The 19,438-nt window shown below is 36.7% G+C and overlaps 1 protein-coding gene across 7 annotated transcripts in view; it reads left to right on the forward strand.

Moving 5' to 3' along the window:
• The window catches only part of TMC1 (transmembrane channel like 1), a 396,445-nt gene that overhangs the window by 279,928 nt on the left and 97,079 nt on the right, over positions 1-19,438 (forward strand). For all 7 annotated transcript variants that reach the window (XM_021064884.1, XM_021064871.1, XM_021064852.1 and 4 more), the window contains one exon: positions 42-170. In XM_021064884.1, the coding sequence (XP_020920543.1) occupies positions 42-170 (129 nt within the window). The remainder of the gene's footprint in view (positions 1-41; positions 171-19,438) is intronic.

A 19,438-nucleotide genomic window follows, 5' to 3' on the forward strand; every position in this document is an offset into this window, starting at 1 on the left:
AAGTTAACTTTTTAAAGGAGGGTTTTGTTTTTGTTTTTAAGGGAAGAAGAAGAAGAAATCGATGAAGAGGAATTGGAAAGATTGAAGGCAGAGTTAGATGAAAAAAGACAAATGATTGCTACTGTCAAATGCAAGCCTTGGAAAATGGAGAAGAAAATTGAAGTTCTCAAGTATGATGTCATTTTTCACAATTAGAAACACTTTCTCTGATATTGATCTCCCAAATTCTCTGAGTGTTACCTATATATTATAGACAATACTATGTGTAATACATCAGATATATAAAATGCTCATTATATATAATGTTCATGGCTATATATACATATATAATATATCACATTTGTACATATATACATATACATGTATCACTAGAAAGGCTGGGCTAATAATTATAAAATAAAACAGCCATAATTAAATTAATTATTTGGAGTTCTTATAACCTCTGATCACCTTTAATCATTTGTTCCTTGAACTGAGAATTTCCTCAGTTTAATACTTTCATTACTGTCTCTGAAAGAGGTAATATGTTTGAATTTTACAAGTTTGTTGGATTGCACTCCCTTGTTTTTCTGCAGGGTTCCAGCCTCAAATGATATATTCACTTGACAGCTCTTATTAAAGCAGAGAGAGGATGCTAAGCCAACAGAACAGTAAATAAGATTCCAGTTAAGGATAATGTTAATAGCTATTCCCTGGTAGCATGTCAACAACCCGATTTCACTCTTAAGTGTTGATGCACTCAGAGACACATGGCTTTATTAATTCCTGATATGGAAAGTCAGATGATTATATCCCCCCTTTCTGGGGAATGGAAGTGGATTCACTTCTAAGGATCACACTGTGTTTCTTTGTCATGGTGGTTGGAAGAGGCAGGACATGAATAAAAGGGACCATGCCTGTGATAACAGGCATGTTTGCATCTCACAGTTGTGCTGCAGTTTGCATTTTTTTCCACAGAACCTTTTCTATAAATAGTGATAAATTTCCAAAACTATCCCTCCACAAGCCTTTTGAATTAATGATGTTAAATAGTATCATATATATATATATATAATAATGTTAAAATGAGTAAAGTGTTTTTGTCTATGATGATGAAAAAAGAGCTGAAGCAGCTCTCAGGAAAATGCATTACTAATCTTGACTCTGCAAAAGCTTGAGTGTTATTTAAAGGAATGGCTTAAACTTTTGAGTTCTCAGTTACTTGCTATCCAAAATGAAAGAAGATATTCCAGGTTATCCTGTGAGGTGGGGAGCTAGGCATTATTTATAACGGTATTGTTTTGTTTTGTGGAGTAAGATTTTCTAAGGTCCAAACAGTGGTCTTTCCAGCAAACTTTTGGAACACCGCAGAGCTGTAGGGTGGGGACTCCCCGTACATGTGCTTGTACGCCAGCCATAGGTTGAAGGCAAAGGCAAGCAGCATTCCTGGTCTCATGAAGCTGCTAACGTATGTGTGTGTGTGTGTGTGTTTGTATCTGTGTCTATTAAAATAATTTTCATTCAATGAAGTTATAATGATGCTACATGATGGGTTTTAAAGACACCTTTACTTGGCAAAATAGAAATTTGGCAACCTTATGTTGTTTCCTGAAGTTGAAAAATTACTGACCATGAAATCTCCAAACTGGGGAACTACAGGTAACTGTATATAGAAAGTTGTAAAATTGGAAAGTGATAATGTTGTGAAATTTCAATGCATGATGTGAAATTGAGTAAAAATGCCAAGAAATATATCCTCCCTTTCCACCTGCAGAAATACCCCTCACTCCTCCTTGCCTGTGTTTTCCATTTGGGCAGTGGGGAAGGGATTGGGCTTCAGACTTGAGTTTTAATCCAGATCTTCCATTTAATAGCTGTGAAAATTTGAATGAATTGTGTAGTCCTCTGACCTCAGGTTTCTTATAGAATTATACTAACTTACAAGGTCATTGAAATCATAAAGTAAGGTATTTCATATGAGACACTTATCAGGGTGCCAGAATATAGCAAAAGGCTGGGAAACACAACTTGTAGTTATTATTTCATCTCAGGACAAACTCAGTGTTGCCTGATTCCCTGGAATGTGACAGGAGACAGTGTAGCACCTGGCCGGGCTAAGTGTGAGACAGTTTTAGCCACAGGCAACATCATGAGCCTTGGGGTATAGTGGCACACTGGCATAGTAGTCTGGAAGTACAATTTATTTTAATGTTTCAACAAAGAAAATAGGGTATCTTGACAATTTGGCAGAGTTCAGGGTGAGCCATTTTCACATCTTCCAATACATACCCATGGGGTAATCTTGTGGCAGATTCCAGGTCCTAAGGCCTTAGGTTGGAGTCCAGGGATTTTTACATATGGGGAGAGATAAGGATTGGGATGGAAGGAAGAGTAATACCAGGCCCTGTTAATAGGGCAGAGCTTGAAGATGGGAAGTCCACAGCTGAATTTAGACTATAGGTGGTTTTTATTTGGCACACATGCTTTTTGTTTCTTTTTTACTTTTTTTTTTTTTTAATTGTGACTAAATATACCTAGCATAAAATTTACCACTATAACTATTTGGGGGTATATTCTTGTAATATTTTTTCTTTGTAGTAAAGTCAAATTTTAAAAAATGGGAGATTTCACATTTTAAAAACACAGATGTTCAGCTTCTCCTGGAGAAGTAGAAAATTTGGTCACATTCCTACACAAAAATAACAGCTGGGGCCAAGCAATTACTGCCCCCTGCTAATAGGGCATTCATTCTTCAGTGTGGTGTGTATAGTTCCTGAACAGCCCACATCACTTGTTCATGTTCCTTGGATGGGCCTCGTGAGCATTCAAGTTTGCTGCCTCCTACTCATGCTGCTGGGGAACTAGTTAGGCATGTTACCAAGACAGTGATTCAGAATGTTGGAGTGAAAGCCAGCTCACATAGTTTAGGCCCAGAGAAGAAACAACTGTGACTTCTCACCTGTCAGCAACGCTCATTGTCTTGTGATGAATCTGCATAGCCAGAAATGGCTCCTGCTTTGTGGCTTTGCAGTGTTCTGTACAGCTGGTACCATTGGCCAGGGTTAGCCTAATTCTCTTGGATTCAGCCTCTGTGATGAAGTTGATGGTACTACAGTGCCTGACCTGTCTCCCTTTGTAGGTTTCTGAATGCTATATTGGGCTTCACCCCCATGATTTCCAATCACATTATTAGAGATAGTGGTCAGTACTTTGTAGTACATGCAGGTAAGGTTTTCTCTACTATGGTGCTATTAAAACACGGGAGTCAGACAGCTTTCCTGCCACCTTTTATTTCTTTCAGAGATGTGGAACTCTGAGAGGGTGGGTCTAAGGATTATGTCATTCACAGATGCAGTCTCTGGTCATCACTCCTGGCAAAGTCTATGGAATCCAAGGCACTAGGCTCAATATAACTGAAACAGATATTTTCCTCACAGGTTCGGATCTGTATCTGAGTGTCAAGGCTTCCCATCTGGCTGTGGACTCTGAAAATCTTGTGAAACTTCTAAAACAGACATTACAGAGGGTCACGGTTTTAAGATATGTTTTAGAGTAAAGCCTCAGGAATAGTGACTTTTGGTTCTGGATGTTGTGGGAGACCCAGGGATAGTTCCCACATTTTGAAAGCTTATCTACCACTAGGAGCATGAGCATCCTCAGGGCTTAGGGTAAAAATATGGCTAACATAAACAGTTATTACACAGATATAAACCTTTAAGAATGGGTTGTAAATCATATGGATTCTCAAACATGGCTCAGGAACTGGAGCTCAGCATTTTCAAGGGACCAGAATTGGATCCTTAGGGCTGAAGAGAAGCTACCTCCTTTCCATCATCACTGTAGAATAGTCTTTTTCAACATATGTTTTCTCGTGTGTTGATATAGTATCATACATTCATGTATTTTTAAACCTATTAAATAAAACTGCTCAGAGTTCCCATCATGGTGCAGCAGAAATGAATCTGACTAGGAACTATGAGGTTACGGGTTCAATCCCTGGCCTGGCTCAGTGGGTTAAGGATCTGGCGTTGCTGTAGCTGTGGCATAGGCCTGCAGCTGTAGCTCTGATGTGACCCTTCACCTGGGAACCTCCAAATGCTGTGGGCTCAGCCCTAACAAGCAAAAAAAAAAAAAAAAAAAAAAAAAAGAAAAACAAAAAACCCTTCTGGGTGGAGGGGCAGGTGTGTCTGGCCCAGACCAGGAATGTATATTTTTAATTTTACTCTAAAAGTCATTGATATACAGTCAGGATTGAGAGTCCCTTTCTTCAACTCTGGGATCAGAATACTTCATTAAGCATAACCTTCTATTCTGTGAACTGTTAGAGTGAGAATATGTGTGGGTAGCAGCCAGAGAAAGGGAAATAGTGGTAGATTTTCCAATTATTTGAAGGTCAATTCCTATTTTTCCTTAGTTACCTAACTGAAAAATATTCAACAGCAAGGATTTTAAACATGATCTGAGTTTGTCTTTAATGAGTTTAACACAGAAGTTGGATGACTAGAACTTTCTGACCTATAAAGGGTGAAATAAAACACCTGGATGGACTATGATGTGTCTATTTATTATTCATCCTGAAACCTAAGATCTTTAACTATATCAGAACACTCTATGCAGTAGATTAAAAGCCCTCATGACTAAACCTGAATAAGCCTCCACTTTATTTTATTATAGTGGGGTAGGTTTGGAGTTGAAAATTGAGAGATCGAACTCTGGTCTAAGCTCTACATCTAACTTTATACCTCTCTGAGCCTTGGTTTATTAATTTGTAAGATAAAAGGATTGGATTGTGGCCTGTGATTTTCAAAGTGCTGTCTTCAGAGTTTAAGCAGTTTGGTGAAATCCCTTAAGGACAAAGGAGGCAGAGATCAGAGGGAGGACTATGTTGTGTGGTTAAGAGAGACAAAGCATCTGAACATTGAGAAACCCAGGATTCAAGAAGTGTGATCCTGTGGCTTACTAGACCACTCTATTTCATTCTTTCTCAGTGTGTTAACTTATCTCATCTCTGCTCCCTCCTTCAAATAAATAAGCTTCCTTAGGTATCCAGTTGGGTTTTTAAAAACTATTTCTTATTTATTTATTTATTTTTTGTCTTTTGTCCACTTATCTCATCTCTGCTCCCTCCTTCAAATAAGCTTCCTTAGGAGGTATTCAGTTGGGTTTTTAAAAGCTATTTCTTATTTATTTATTTATTGTCTTTTGTCCTTTAGTGCCATACTTGCGGCATGTGGAGGTTCCCAGGCTGGGGGTCTAATTGGAGCTACAGCTGCTGGCCTGTGCCACAGCCACAGCAACATGGGATCTGAGCCTCGTATGCGATCTCCACCACTACAGCTCACAGCAACGTTGGATCCTTAACCCACTAAGTGAGGCCAGGGATCAAACCCACAGCTTCATGGTTCCTAGTAGGATTCGTTTCCACTGCGCCATGATGGGAACTCCTAAAACTATTTCTTATGCTAATAGGCACAGAAGTATATTTTCTTGAAATGAATGCTTTATCTGGAAGTATATTGTATGGAAAACAGAAACCACTTTGCTTCAGTCTCCCCTCTACTGCATCCTATGCATCTTCCAGCTGAGCTCTATTTCTGTCATAAGTTATTGTCTTACTGTGGTCTTTTCTCTGCCAAATCCTATAGAAATCAGACTCAAATAGTCTCTCTATAATTCATTTGGATCTGATGTCATGCTACATTATATTGCATTTTTAAATTTTATGTAAGTTTATCTGTTTTTCTTTACAATAGATTTTGAGCTCCTCAGGATATATCAGGTGTCTGAGAGCTCTTTATTTCTTCAGGTTTTAGCCTTGTGCTCTGTACATCGTAAGCATTTACTTACTGTTTCTTGCATGAGTATCAGTATCAGTAGAGATTTCTTTTGTTGTTAGACACTAATTCCCAAAGCAAGAGAATCATTAACATTGACAGGAACCTTTTAAGGACCTAGATAAATATGAGTATAAGGCAGAAATATGCTGATAAAAAACTTTGATGTGCAGTGTTTGCCACTTTCCGTGGTGTAAATACCCTCACTGTGAATCAATTCAAGCCACCAACAGTTTAAGAACCAACTCACAAAACACCTGAAAATTTAACAATCAGTGACTGAGTGAGCTCCAGCACCTCAGTGGGGAATCTAGTAATGCTCTTTGATTAACTAAGTTTATGTTAGAGGGAACTTAATCTGCAGCAGTTGAGAGCAGAAGCTAAAAAAGAACTATTTATTATGATCTAACATATTTCCTTTATTTAATCTATGATCAACAAAAAATGCTTAAATCAGACCTGCCTGTGAGAAAAATAAACATTAATCATTTCAGAACTCTAGATAAAGGAGCAATATGCTGTCAACTAAAAAAACAAAACAAAAAACACACACAATGCAAAAGTTGCAAGTTATGTTTTATTACTGAGCACTATAGCCTGGGAGACAGCCTCTCTGATAGGTCTGAGGAACTATTCCAAAGAGGTAAAAAGAAGATCCATGATATATATATATATAATATTTTTAATGTATATATATATATAGGCAAACATCAAAAGATTACTACTAATCACAAAAAATAGACATCTCTGGAATTCCCGTTGTGACTCAGCAGTAACAAATCTGACTAGTATCCATGAGGACCACGGGATCCATCCATATGGGTTTACGTAAAATTTAAGTGGGTTAAGGATATGGCATTGCCATGATTTGTGGTGTAGGTTGAAGACTCAACTCAGATCCCAATATGCTGTGACTGTGGCTGGGGCTGGAGCTGTGGCTGCGGCTAGCAGCTGTAGCTTGGAATCGACCCCCAGCCTAAGAACTTTCATATCCTGTAGGTTCAGCCCTAAAAAAAGACAAAAAAAACCCAAAAAATGTCTCAGTTTAATGATTTTAGTCTTTTTTTATGTATGGAAAGATGCAAGATTCTGGACTCGTTGAAATTATTCCTTAGATAGAGATCTTATCTAGGGCCAGTATCATGCTTTTCTCCATTCGGAAGCCCTTCAGGGTGCACCATGGAGAATGGCTACAGTGGCTGAAGGCTTGATGGCACGCAACATTCTTTGTTTACTAAAATGACAGGCAACAATTTTCTTATTTTTTGTCTGTAGTGCATTACTTCTTATCCTAGGTTTTATCTTATCACCCTGCTAAATGTCTTTCATTATATACTCTAGAATTTCTCCCAAATTAACAAGTTCAGAGATTTTCAATCTTTCTCTTTTTTTTCCTCCTATTCTGCTCTTTTCTCTTTTTAAAAATTCATGTTAGGGGAGTTCCTGTCGTGGCTAAGTGGTTCGCGAACCCAACTAGCATCCATGAGGATGTGGGTTTGATCCCTGGCCTTGCTCAGTGGGTTAAGAATCTCACGTTGCTGTGGCCCTGGTGTAGGCCCGTCCTTTTTTTAGAACGTTTTTAAAGGACATTATTGTGCTTAATTTAATAATACTTCTCTAGTAATATTTTGAAATTCTCCCTGAAAGAATACTGTGAAAGGAACCACATGAGAAAATGGTTATTTTTTTTTTCATGGAACTTAAGTGTTTTGGAAATTTTTTTCAATTGTAAAGGAAGTCAGTTTTGAATCATTTGGGATAAATACACTTTCACCTACCAAGAATTCTTCTTCATTTCATGATTCATTGAATCTTTTTTATCTGTATTGTACCATTTTACCCTAGTTGCCTGGAGATATTCTATTCTTTACTCCGGTTTTGCAGGCTTTTCAGGTGGCACCCAGGGCTATTGCTCCTATCTTTTTTGGAGACTAATGAAGGGATTTATGGCTTTTGTATCTACCTCAATATCTCAGGCATACAATCTAGTTAAATAAGCCTGAAATTCTGCCCAGATGGCTGGTGGTAAGGTATTAGTCATTGGAAAAATGGGTCTTAAAAATGCTAATGTTCAAGGATGCTTACCAAGATTCTTGGCAATCAATCTTATTTTCTATCTTCTACAAACATCTGCTTATCCAGTATTAAAATAATACCAGAATTCAAATAAACAAGGATTTTTTTAAAATGGCACACTATAAGATAATAAATATAATAGAAATAAATACTAGACCTAAGAAAGTTCTAAAGTTTTCTTTTAGATGGTTGGAGTGTTTTTCCTTTCATCTTGTTCTAATTACATTTCATTGTACACTATTTTCTTTTCTTCTTTTTTTTTTTTTGTCTTTTTGCCTTTTCAGGGGCCATTCCCCTGGCATATGGAGGTTCCCAGGCTAGGGGTCCAATCAGAGCTATAGCTGCCAGCCTACGCCAGAGCCACAGCAACACAGGATCTGAGCCGCATTTGCAGCCCACACAACAGCTCATGACAATGCCGGATCCTTGACCCACTAAGCAAGGCCAGGGATCAAACCCGTAACCTCATGGTTCCTAGTAGGATTCGTTAACCACTGAGCCACGACGGGAACTCCAGATTGTACACTATTTTCTTGACTATTATCAGTCAATGCATTATATATGGTAAGACCCAGTGAATTTGTTTTCCAGCTTACCAGAGTATCTTAGCCTCCAACAATTTTTGACAAATAGAATTTCCCTAATTTGCACTCCTTAGAATTTTAGCTGTCAGTGATAGTTAATTTTCACAACTTGTTATTAGGCCATCTTAAATATATGATCTTTGAAAACTAATTCAAAGGAGAAATTTAGTAATTATCACTTAAAATTATTTAGGAATGCTTTTAAGTGTGTTTACTTAATATATTAACAGTAAAAAGAAAGCAAATGTGCATATGATAAGCACAAAAGAATCTTAACTTGAGAAATCTGTCCTTGTTGTTTTGGGAAAGTATCATCTAGATCTCAGATAAGGTACTAATTATGAAGACAACCCTTACCTTTATCAATAGGTTTATAATAAGAGAATAACCAAGGCATTTTTTGAAGACTTTTTCTATGTATTACCAAGAAATGGCAAGTAGAATACCACTTTGAGGGACTTAAATAAGCTTGTTACAATAGAATAAAAATGGTTATGCCTTATTAATATGCATATAGTAAAAGTAATGTTTGGAGAACATTATATTAAAATATCATAACAAATTAATGAGTGGAAGAAAGGGAATAGTTTTACATATTAAATATAGTGTGTCTAAGATTTCTCTGTCCTGAAAACAGAAAATTTTAAAATCGCTGCTCCCAAATAGTCACGTTAGTTATGCTTTTGCAATATATGTATATGCGTTTATGTATATGCTATTATATATACATATCTATTCACATTCAGAAATCCATATAAAAATTCATGACCTATGGGAAGAATTAATTTTTATATTTGATACATCTGCTATTATAATGTTTCTTGACCAGTGGTTGATCACAGGGTTCAGGAAAGGTTAGAAATGAGGCTATGGAAGGAAGTTGTGAGATAGTAAGATTTCAAGTCAACTCAGCAGATAGACTAATCCACATAGGAGCATAATATGTTCCGTGGGTGACTTCAACTAAGTTGTGTTGCCAGATGTTCAGGAGAGACTCCAGACCTACATATGTCTTATAGCAAGCGGTCAAATTTACCAGGTAGTCTTATTTGCAGAGCTGACTGAACTGCCATCCTTTAAAATCTCTTGCCCTTTCTTGGATCAAAAGATACACTGTTCTAACAGAAAAGTAAGGCTTTCTAGTATTTCTAAATATTACCACACAAGATTTTGAAAAATATATTTCACCATACTTAGAAATGTTAACCAAGGTGTAAATATGAACACACTGTTGTTGTGCAGAAATATTTTACTCAAACTTTCAAAGCAGAATGGCTCCTCTCACTCTGACGCAGTGCCCTAGGAATCCTTCTCTTTCACAGTATTCAGAATTCATTAAATATGTTTATTAGAATGCACATGAACCAAGCAAAAGTTAGCACAGTATGTCTTCCAATCCCTGAATGTTAGTATATCTAAGAATATGAGATTGTACTTTAGGTTCATGGTGGAAATAGCTCCACTGTTAGGGAAATTCCTGCAAATCAATGCCCAGAATGCCTTCCTCTGCCTACTCAAATTCTATCAACCCTTTAATGTCCAGTTTAATTTTTATCTCATCTACAGTGTCTTCAGCAAGCTCTCAGGCCTCTACTGCCCTCTCCCTTTTCACTTCGAGATTGCCTAGTACTGTGCATAATAATTTATGGGTCTATGTCTCTTTTTCTTAATGGAGTTTAAGCTTCAGAAAGGAATCTCCATGTTTCTCTTATCTCTTTCAAAGCACTTAACTCATTGCTAAAAACATAAAACACAATAAATACTTAGAAAAAATGGCTAAGTAAAAGGGAGAATGAAAAAATTATGGAAATAAATTTACTTGATCAGAATTTTGAATATGTCCTTCTTACAGCTATGTACAACCAATCTATATTTTCAGTGCTATTTCTAACTACTGCTGAATATAATTTTCCCATAGTGAGGGTAGGGAGAGGGTATATTGCCATTCTGCAAACCTTTGATGTTGAGAATAATTGAGGTTATATTTTAGATTTAACTTTTCTTATTACTCTTAAACTCCTGATCTTAAGATTCATTTGTGGCTTTAAGGACACATTCTTCCAAATCTCATTTCTTCTCAAAAGCCAAAGCAATAATAATAAACTGGGATATACCTAGACGTCTTAGAGATATGGCCTAGAACTCTGCAGCCCACATAATGCCACCCCGACTTCCAGGTATTAGTGCTGCTAATTGCATGCTCAATTGATTCATTAAAATAAAGGCAAAAACCAAAATTAAAAAAATGATATAGAGCTTAATAAGATCTGGAGAGCTATTGATAAATTTGCCATTATAAATTGTTTTAGGTGGAGAAACAGTTCTTTATAGCAACTTAGTTGCCTATTGTCTCTGCTGATGAGGGTATAAATCTTAAACTATTTTGGGGTCTTTGTATGTTAGAAAACAAGTTTATCTTGTGACTAATATCTAAAACTCAGCACAACCTTTTAACTCCTAGGGAAATCTATATGGTCTTCTTTCCCCTCTCCCTGCTATTATAAGGGAATACACACACACACACACACACACACACACACACACACACACACCCCATAAATTGATTCTTAACCAGGTAGAGCTAAGTTAGGAAGAGATTTAATCAAGAGTAGAAAGAGGATCTAGTGTACTTTCTTTCTTTATTAAACCGCTAAAGCCCCGCTATATTGCTTCTCCTTAATTTCAGCTAAAATTTCTCTGAGATGCTCGACTAACTTCTAGCGTACGACTAAATATGTTTGAGTTTTTATTTGACATTTAAGCCAGTCAAGAAAATTAGCATTGGTTCTTTGACCCAGGGAGCAAAGAAGTCATTCTAGATCTGAAGAATTTCTATGGGTAGTGACGTTGAACTTAATACAAATTTGACCTGCTCAAGCTTTGCTTTGGTTTTCACCATCACCAATAGCTGGCTTTGATACATCTCTAGGAATGTCATTAGAGCTGGTGAAAAAGTGTCTTGAGAACTCTATGTGCACAGATCATTGTAATTTCATTGCTGACAAAATGTTGAGAGGTCTTGGTGTGCTAACACACTTTCTCTGTCTATCTATCTCCACGTATGTATATATATATATGTAACATATATATATATATATATATATATATATATATATATTTTAAATCTTTGAAATCTATGAAGTGGTGCTAGAAAAGCACATCAAAATAAGCTACATATATAGGCTAAGAGGTATAATGAATATACAGGCAATATTTTTACTTGTTCTTGAACTGTTTCAGATGCTTTTATTCAGTTACCCTTTAGGGATATAAGATAGAGAGGAGTTACGGATTTGAAAAATAAAGCTATTTCATCAAAAAATTTATTGTTTCAAAATATGTAGAGTACTGCCAATGCAAAGGGACACCAAGATAATTATATTTGATAAAGTAAGTTTTTAGTCCAACTCTCCAACAACCGCTTGACCTTGTAAAAGTCTCTCAATTTACTAGTCTCAGCAAATTGGTTAAGTTCCAAATTTGGTCCTCACCCAGTCGCATGTTGCAATTATTTAGGGACCTTAAAAAATACTGATGCCTATGTCCCACCCCTAGAGATGGTGACTTAAGAGGTCTGAAGTTGAGGATGCTTGACCTTTGGAATTTTTAAAAGATCCCACAGGTGATTCTGAGGTGTAGGTAGTTTAGGAACCACAGCTCAACTGTTATCTTGTCTTCTTATAGGCATTCATTCATTCAACTAGGATTTGTTGAAATTTACCCCTCTGCCAGGTGCTATATTAAACATTGGGAAATTAGAACAAAAGATAGGAAACTTGTCTTTAGGAAATCCAAGTGCAGTGATGAAAATGGACTTTGGGTTAACTACAACAAATAAGGTAACTGCTACATAAATGGCAAAAGGTTTAAATCACTCTGACTTGGGGTTGGAGGGGAGTGTTAGAAAGGAAATCAGGAAAGACCTTATGGAGGAGCTGCAGTGTTGGCTTGGCTATTGAACTAAATATGAAAAGGAAGAAAACGGGTGATCTAGAGGGGAAGGGCATGGCAGAGAGAGGAAACAGCCTATATAAAGGCACTAGGAATCAAGTTACATCCAGCCTCTCCTTTTGTTTTCCTCTAATTCATCTGGCACATCATTGTTGCAACATTTTTCATATAGCACACTGTACTGCAGCTATCAGTTTCCTGCTAAAAAATCATCATGGGTCCTTATTGACATCAGAATGAATTTTTGCACTGCTTAACCTGGCATCAGGGAATGCCAACTCTTCACTCTTCCTCTAAAGCACTTAGACTATTTTTTTCATCACCCACCTGAAGACTCCAGGTGCATTTCCATCTCTTCACCATTGTCCACTCCATTTCCCAGCACTGAAATGTCCTTCCTGCAGCCTTGACTATATAGCTGAATCCTCCTTTGTTCAAGTTTCCTTCTAACCATCCTACTCTCTCCTCCAGATCTTTCAGCACTAAATTTTACTGTTTACTCATTTGGTAGTAATTAGATGATGCCCTAAATATTTATCTATAGCTTAGCTTTCTGATGGAGTTATAACTGCTTTATAGAAAAGCATAGGACCACATTTGTCTTTTCTCTTCGTATGGCACAGTGCCTTGAAACAAATAAAAATCTATTTTCTTTTACTATAAAAAAAAAAAAAAACTATACGACAATATTCTAAGTTTGGAAAATAGAGGAACTAATTAGTTGTGTAATTGCCCAGTCTTTGGCCATTGACGTTATTGTAAATTGCTCACTGCAACGTCAGATCCTTAACATACTGAATGAAACCAGGAATCAAACCCGAATCTTCATGGATCCTAGTCGGGTTTGTTATCACTGAGCTACAACAGGAACTCCCAAGTTGTTCTTTATCCTTGTGTTTTACACAAGGTATCATAGAGATTTCCCAGAAAAACAATAAATATCTTTGAATAATAATAAAAAGTACCATTTACTCATGGTATATCAAGTACCGTATTGTTTTTGTTGTCTCAATTTGTATATATCCTTTTACCAATCCCATGAGGTAAATAATGATAGTATTTTGGGAAATGGAGATACTGAGCTCAGTTCCTGAGTTGTACCGCCTACCCTTTGGGTAAATTTGGGCACATCTTTTACTGATCTAATCTTCCATTTCCTCATCTCTGAAATGGGGACAATAATAGTTCCCACCTTATAGAATTTGGTGGGAATTGGAGATGATGGACATAAATAATGCCTGGTTTATGGCAAACACTCAGTATGTTAGCTATTATTGTTGTTACTGTTGCTGATCACATTTTATGGCAAGAAACTTAGAATCAATGACATCTCTCTAAGAGCATACAGCAAATATGTGACAGAGCCAGGACTCAAGTCTTTGTCTCAGTTATCTTAATTATACGATACAGATCGTAGAACTGAATAGAACTTGGTCCTACTCAAGGTAGAGAAATCTCTTTTTGCCTTTTATCACAGAATCCCGAGCTGCCCAAGCGTTCTGAGCTGTCTGCAGCAGTACAGCATGTGGGCAGGACTCAGACTGGCACCCACCATTGCCTCCTTCTCAGCAGCATCATAACTGGAGCTTCTGAAGCTGGACACCTGGGCCCTCTCATCAGGTCTCAAATGTGAAGCTGAATTCTCTTTTGCTCTTTTATTAAGAAGAACAATTTCCACTATTCTCACATCTCATTAAAGCCATAATCTGTAGAGAAATAGATTGGCTTTCTGAAGGGTTTTGCCTGGAAGTATCTAGTCTTCAGTTTTTTAATTTGGAGAGTTAGCATAAAGATTAAAGTCAGCCTTATTAGTATTATTACTATTAAGAGTAGTTACCATGGAGACACAGTTTTGAGGGCACTAGCCTGCTGTGGCCCCCTTTGCCTGGTAAAACAATAAAGCTATTCTTTTCTACTTCAACTCCTCCTCCCTCTCAAAAAAAAAAAAGAAAAAAAGAAAGAAGAAAAAGAATAGTTACCATTTACAGTGCTCTTCTTGTTTGCCATAGACACATTACATACATTATTACTAAACTCATCACACATGTTATTTCCTATAAAGCATATAACTCTGTAGCATAGCTATTACTGTCTCTGTTTTATAGGTGAAGCAACTGAGCATCTTAGTCATTACAACTACTGCCACTAGCATCCCTGTTATAAAAGTACAAGTTTTGAATCATCACTTCCAGTATTAGAATGATTTAAAATAATTCTGCCAATCTAATTTTGGAATTTATTATCTAGAAAGTTCTATAATCCTTATTTTTGATCTCTGTACATTAATTAAACTATCTTCTTACTTTTGCAACTTCCTTCCAGCTACTTAGTAATATTTTAGGAAAAGTCAGAGTTCTGATTTTTAGTCAACTTAAATTGGTCAAATTTTTTAAAATTTTTTTTATTTTAAATGGCAGTGCTTATTAGAAAAAGGCTTCATTCTTCTGATCTCTTTACTGGAAGGAAGTATTCATGAGATGAGTTCTGGTTACAGTTGCCTTAAATACCAGTTTTGAAAGGTCTTTTGTTTATTTGAGCAATAAATTGGTTGCCCAATGGTACTATCAAACTGAAAACAAGAGGAAAGAAATGTCAACTTAACCTAACCCAAATGAGAAACATGTTTCCTGGGATGAGAATGTGTCAAAGGCAACATAGCATTTCCTAACTCCCTTGTGTAATTAGGATTGTATCATGTGTTATAGGTAAATTATCCATTTTGTAAGTTAGGCCAAATTGTGCGCCTTCAACTAACTGTGAAAGCATTCTTGAAAGCCCAGGAAACCTTATTATTCTAATTACCAACACAAGGGGTTGATAAATGAATGATGAGCCCAGGTATTATCGTCATTAAATAGACCTTGCTCAATTATTTATCCCTGGGTCTGGGGTTACAGCTCAGAGAGCTGTGTATATTGTACGAGGGCTTTGAGCTCTGAGACCTAGAGACCGGATTACAGTCTTGGCAGGCAGCTTTTGTTGAATGCAGTTCAAGGGGATGACACACATTTTTCAGTCAAATATTTGGATGGTTTGAGGCCAATAGATATTCTAAGTTTATCCACAAAAGTCTATTTCATTTTAGCCATGTAGAAAAAAAATCCCTTTAGATTATCCAAATCAATACAAATAGATAGAAAAATGGATTCATTACAGGAAAAATATAATTTTTTTTTTTTTAAGTTTTCAAAGAGTTTGCTCTTTGTTCTCTTGCATTCTGACATCTGTCATGGGTACTTTAGTGTGTCAGTCAATGTTTATCTCCATATTGGGTAGTTTCTTGTTGTGTCTTGTTTCTAAAGACATAGTGAAAGATGCTGTCTTCTAGTTAAGAAATCTGTTATCAGGGAAGATTGGATTGGGTGATACTAGATTTCTTTCATCCTTAAGTCATGCCAGCACAGGTCAACACTGAAAATAGTGTTTAGGTGTGATTTTTTTTGTTTTGTTTTGTTTTGTCTTTTTGCCATTTCTTGGGCCGCTTCCACCGTATGTGGAGGTTCCCAGGGTAGGGGTCTAGTCGGTGCTGTAGCCGCCAGCCTATGCCAGAGCCACAGCAACAAGGGATCCAAGCCGCATCAGCAACCTACACCACAGCTCACGGCAATGCCGATCCTTAACCCACTGAGCAAGGCCAGGGATCGAACCTGCAACCTCATGGTTTTTAGTCGGATTTGTTAACCACTGAGCCACGAAGGGAACTTATAGGTGTGATCTTTAACTGAGCTCTTCCACACCAGTGCCCCCTCTTCTAGGCCAAAAGGAGTAAGAATGCAAGAGCATCAGATTAGGGGGAATCAGAATCCGTTCTTGTTTTACAGTTATTCTCTGCCCACTGCATGTTCCTGGCTTTGTTTTAAAGTCATCCCCAGGCTTCTGATGAGTTGAGTCTGGTGTTATTTTGGCCAGAGTGGGCAGTGGGGAGCAAGAGGAGCTAGGATGGCTGTTCAGGAATCCCTTTGGTATGAAACTTGGGGACCATCTCTTGGAGAATGGAAGATAGCACTAAGGCATTAGGAAGAGAAGAAATTCATACTTGATATTATATGAAGTCCAGACTTTTGTTTGAAAATGAAAGGTAGGATATATATATTGAGGGTGGGGTAGGGTAGTAATCGGAAGAGAAATATGAAACTGTGTCTAGCATCAAGGAGAATTTGGCAATTTAAGAGACAAAAAAACTTGTTTAGATAATTCAAAGGCAAATTACATCTATAACGACTGATAAAAACCTTATGAATACTATGTAAATATATTTCTATATTGCTGAATTAATTTATAATTCATTTTATGGTGATTTAAGTTTGGTTATATCCCTGACTTCCCTCTCTCTTTAAAATCTTGCTAGTTTAATATTCCTATAACATAATCATTAACATACAAAATTAAAAATCTTGTCGAATATGGAGTAGAATAGCTATTTCTTTACACTTTTGACTGCTTATATCAGTCATGTTTTTTAATTGGCCACTCAGCTAGAGAGTAATATAATTCTAATAGGCCAAACTGATGCTCTTTAATTACCTGGTAAATATCATGAACAGTGGATATGCCCATAAAATAGGCACTTTATTACATTTGAAAAAAAGTTTTTGCTTTTACTACTAAGCAGAACTTTTGAATCTCCATTTATATATGTTTATTGTAATCAAGAATTATGTGATAATTCCTATATATACTTGATTTTATAAATTTTAGAATTCTTGATGCAAAATAATTGCTATAACATGATGTATGGGTTCTTAAAATCATCATAAAATGCAAAATTGGATACTGAAAACTACAGGGCTTACAGGAAAAATGGAGATGGGGTGCAGTATTCTGAAACATCATCAGTGACACATTAAAAAAAGTTACAAATTTAAGAGAATGACAGTAACATTTTATACATTTTATTTTTTTATTTTTTTGTCTTTTTGCCTTTTCTAGGGCTGCTCCTGCAGCAAATGGAGGTTCCCAGGCTAGGGATCTAATCGGAGCCGTAGCCGCCAGCCTACACCACAGCCACAGCAATGCGGGATCTGAGCCATGTCTGTGACCTATACCCACAGCTCATGGTAACGCCAGATCCTTAACCCACTAAGCAAGGCCAGGGATCGAACCCACAACCTCATGGTTCCTAGTCGGATTTGTTAACCACTGAGCCACAACAGGAACTCCAACATTTGTTACATTTTAAATGGTTGAGAAATGCATAATCCCTGCAATAAATATGGCAGTTTACCTTAAAAAAGACCTGAAGTTCGCTTGTGGAAATGACAAGATTGCGGTTTGTAAATTATTATGAAACATGAAAGGAGGGTCTTTTAAACTCTATCTCTGAATGGATGTGGCTTTTCTAACAGGTGGGGTGTCGTGAGGAAAGTTATTGATAAATTGTGTATATTTTGCATATTCCTACACTGCTAGGTTTAGCTGGATGCAGTTTTTCACATTCATCCAGTGTTTGTTATAGATAAAACCACACATAAACAAACATACAATTTGTGTTCAAATTGTTCTGTAATATAATAATCATGTTAGAACAAATTCTTGCTTTCAAAACAAGTGTGAGCAAGGAATTGACAATGCAATAACCCCTCCAACATTTTCACACCTATAATCTTACCTTATTCTTGCTATCACCCCTGCAATCAGGGAAGCAATTTCCCAAATTTTTGTTTGTTTGAGAATCGTGACCTGTTAAAAGCTTCATAGTAACTGAAGGAAGTTGTGCCAGAACTTGCTCAGGTGTGTGTGAGTCCTGAGCAAGTAGGCATTCCTCTGAGAAGCAGGACACTTCTCATCATGGGTACAGAGAGTGTCAAAAACGTGGGTAAGAATATAGAAACAAATCACAGAGGCTGTGTTAGAACTCAGGTTACTTGGTTTGGAGTTTATATCAGTTCAACATTTTATAAAGTGTCTGCTAGATAACCACACTCACTCCTGCCTTATCTTCTCTATAATACATAGTTAAAGCTTAAATATGATATGTTTTCTTGATTTCATAGATCTAAAAACCATGAGAGCTTAGTTTATACTTGTTAATGTGGCTTTATTGAACATTTTAGAATGTGTAGAGTGTTTTAGAAACTGTTTTTCAATTAATGTCACAGCCCAGAAGTCATGTTAAATGTCAAGGTGTTTGTCAAGGCCAGCCTAATAACTTTTCTTCATTTCCAGGAAGCTGCCCTATTAAGTTTCTGAGAAGATTAATGAGAAGGGTGTAATCCCAAAGTCTAGGAATGACTGTGCCTTCAAGCATTAATTGATGTGGAAAATGCATTATTAGAGGCTCTCCTGTCTCTATCTACCAGAGTTATGCCATTTGGGTCTATTTCAAGAAGATTTAAGTTTATTAAACACATCCTATGGTCAAAGTAGTGAGCAATGCTGTGGGAAATACAAAAGGAAAAGATATTGTCCCTGTCATCAAGAAAATGATGTGGGGAGTCTGATGACTGAAAAAATCTTTTCTGTTGTGCTTGTGTTTTTATGGCAGAACATCAGTGGGTGCACCTGCACAGGTGTGTAACTGAGCACCATTGTCTAGTTATCAACTAAGTTGATATCAAGTACTGTAAAATTAGACATTTAGCACTGATACTAAGGAACACAAAAAATCCTTCACCAACTTAAGGATGAACTTTTATCTTTTCATTTTTTAAAGAGTACTTTGTGTGTTTATTTACAGTCATGTGTTGAAGGGTCTTATCAGTAAAACCACACTTTCTAGGGGTTACCCAACTGATGGCAGCATTGTACCTATAGAACTGACACCCAGGTTTGAGTTATCCCCTAGGTTCTCTTGAGTTATACCTTTGATGACCCCTGAGAGGTCAAGACAAGCCTGGACTGCCTCTGTCTTTAAAATTCTTTTCATATCTCAAACAATAGCAAAAATGACTATGAACGTTACAAAAGTTGTAGTATATTTAAAATGTTTACATTATCCATTTTGATGAATTAATGCTTTTTAACACACAAAGACACAAATGTGACTACTATAAATGTACAAATACTTGGAAATAA

The sequence above is a fragment of the Sus scrofa genome, chromosome 1 (assembly GCF_000003025.6).
Source record: "Sus scrofa isolate TJ Tabasco breed Duroc chromosome 1, Sscrofa11.1, whole genome shotgun sequence".
Taxonomy (NCBI): domain Eukaryota; kingdom Metazoa; phylum Chordata; class Mammalia; order Artiodactyla; family Suidae; genus Sus; species Sus scrofa.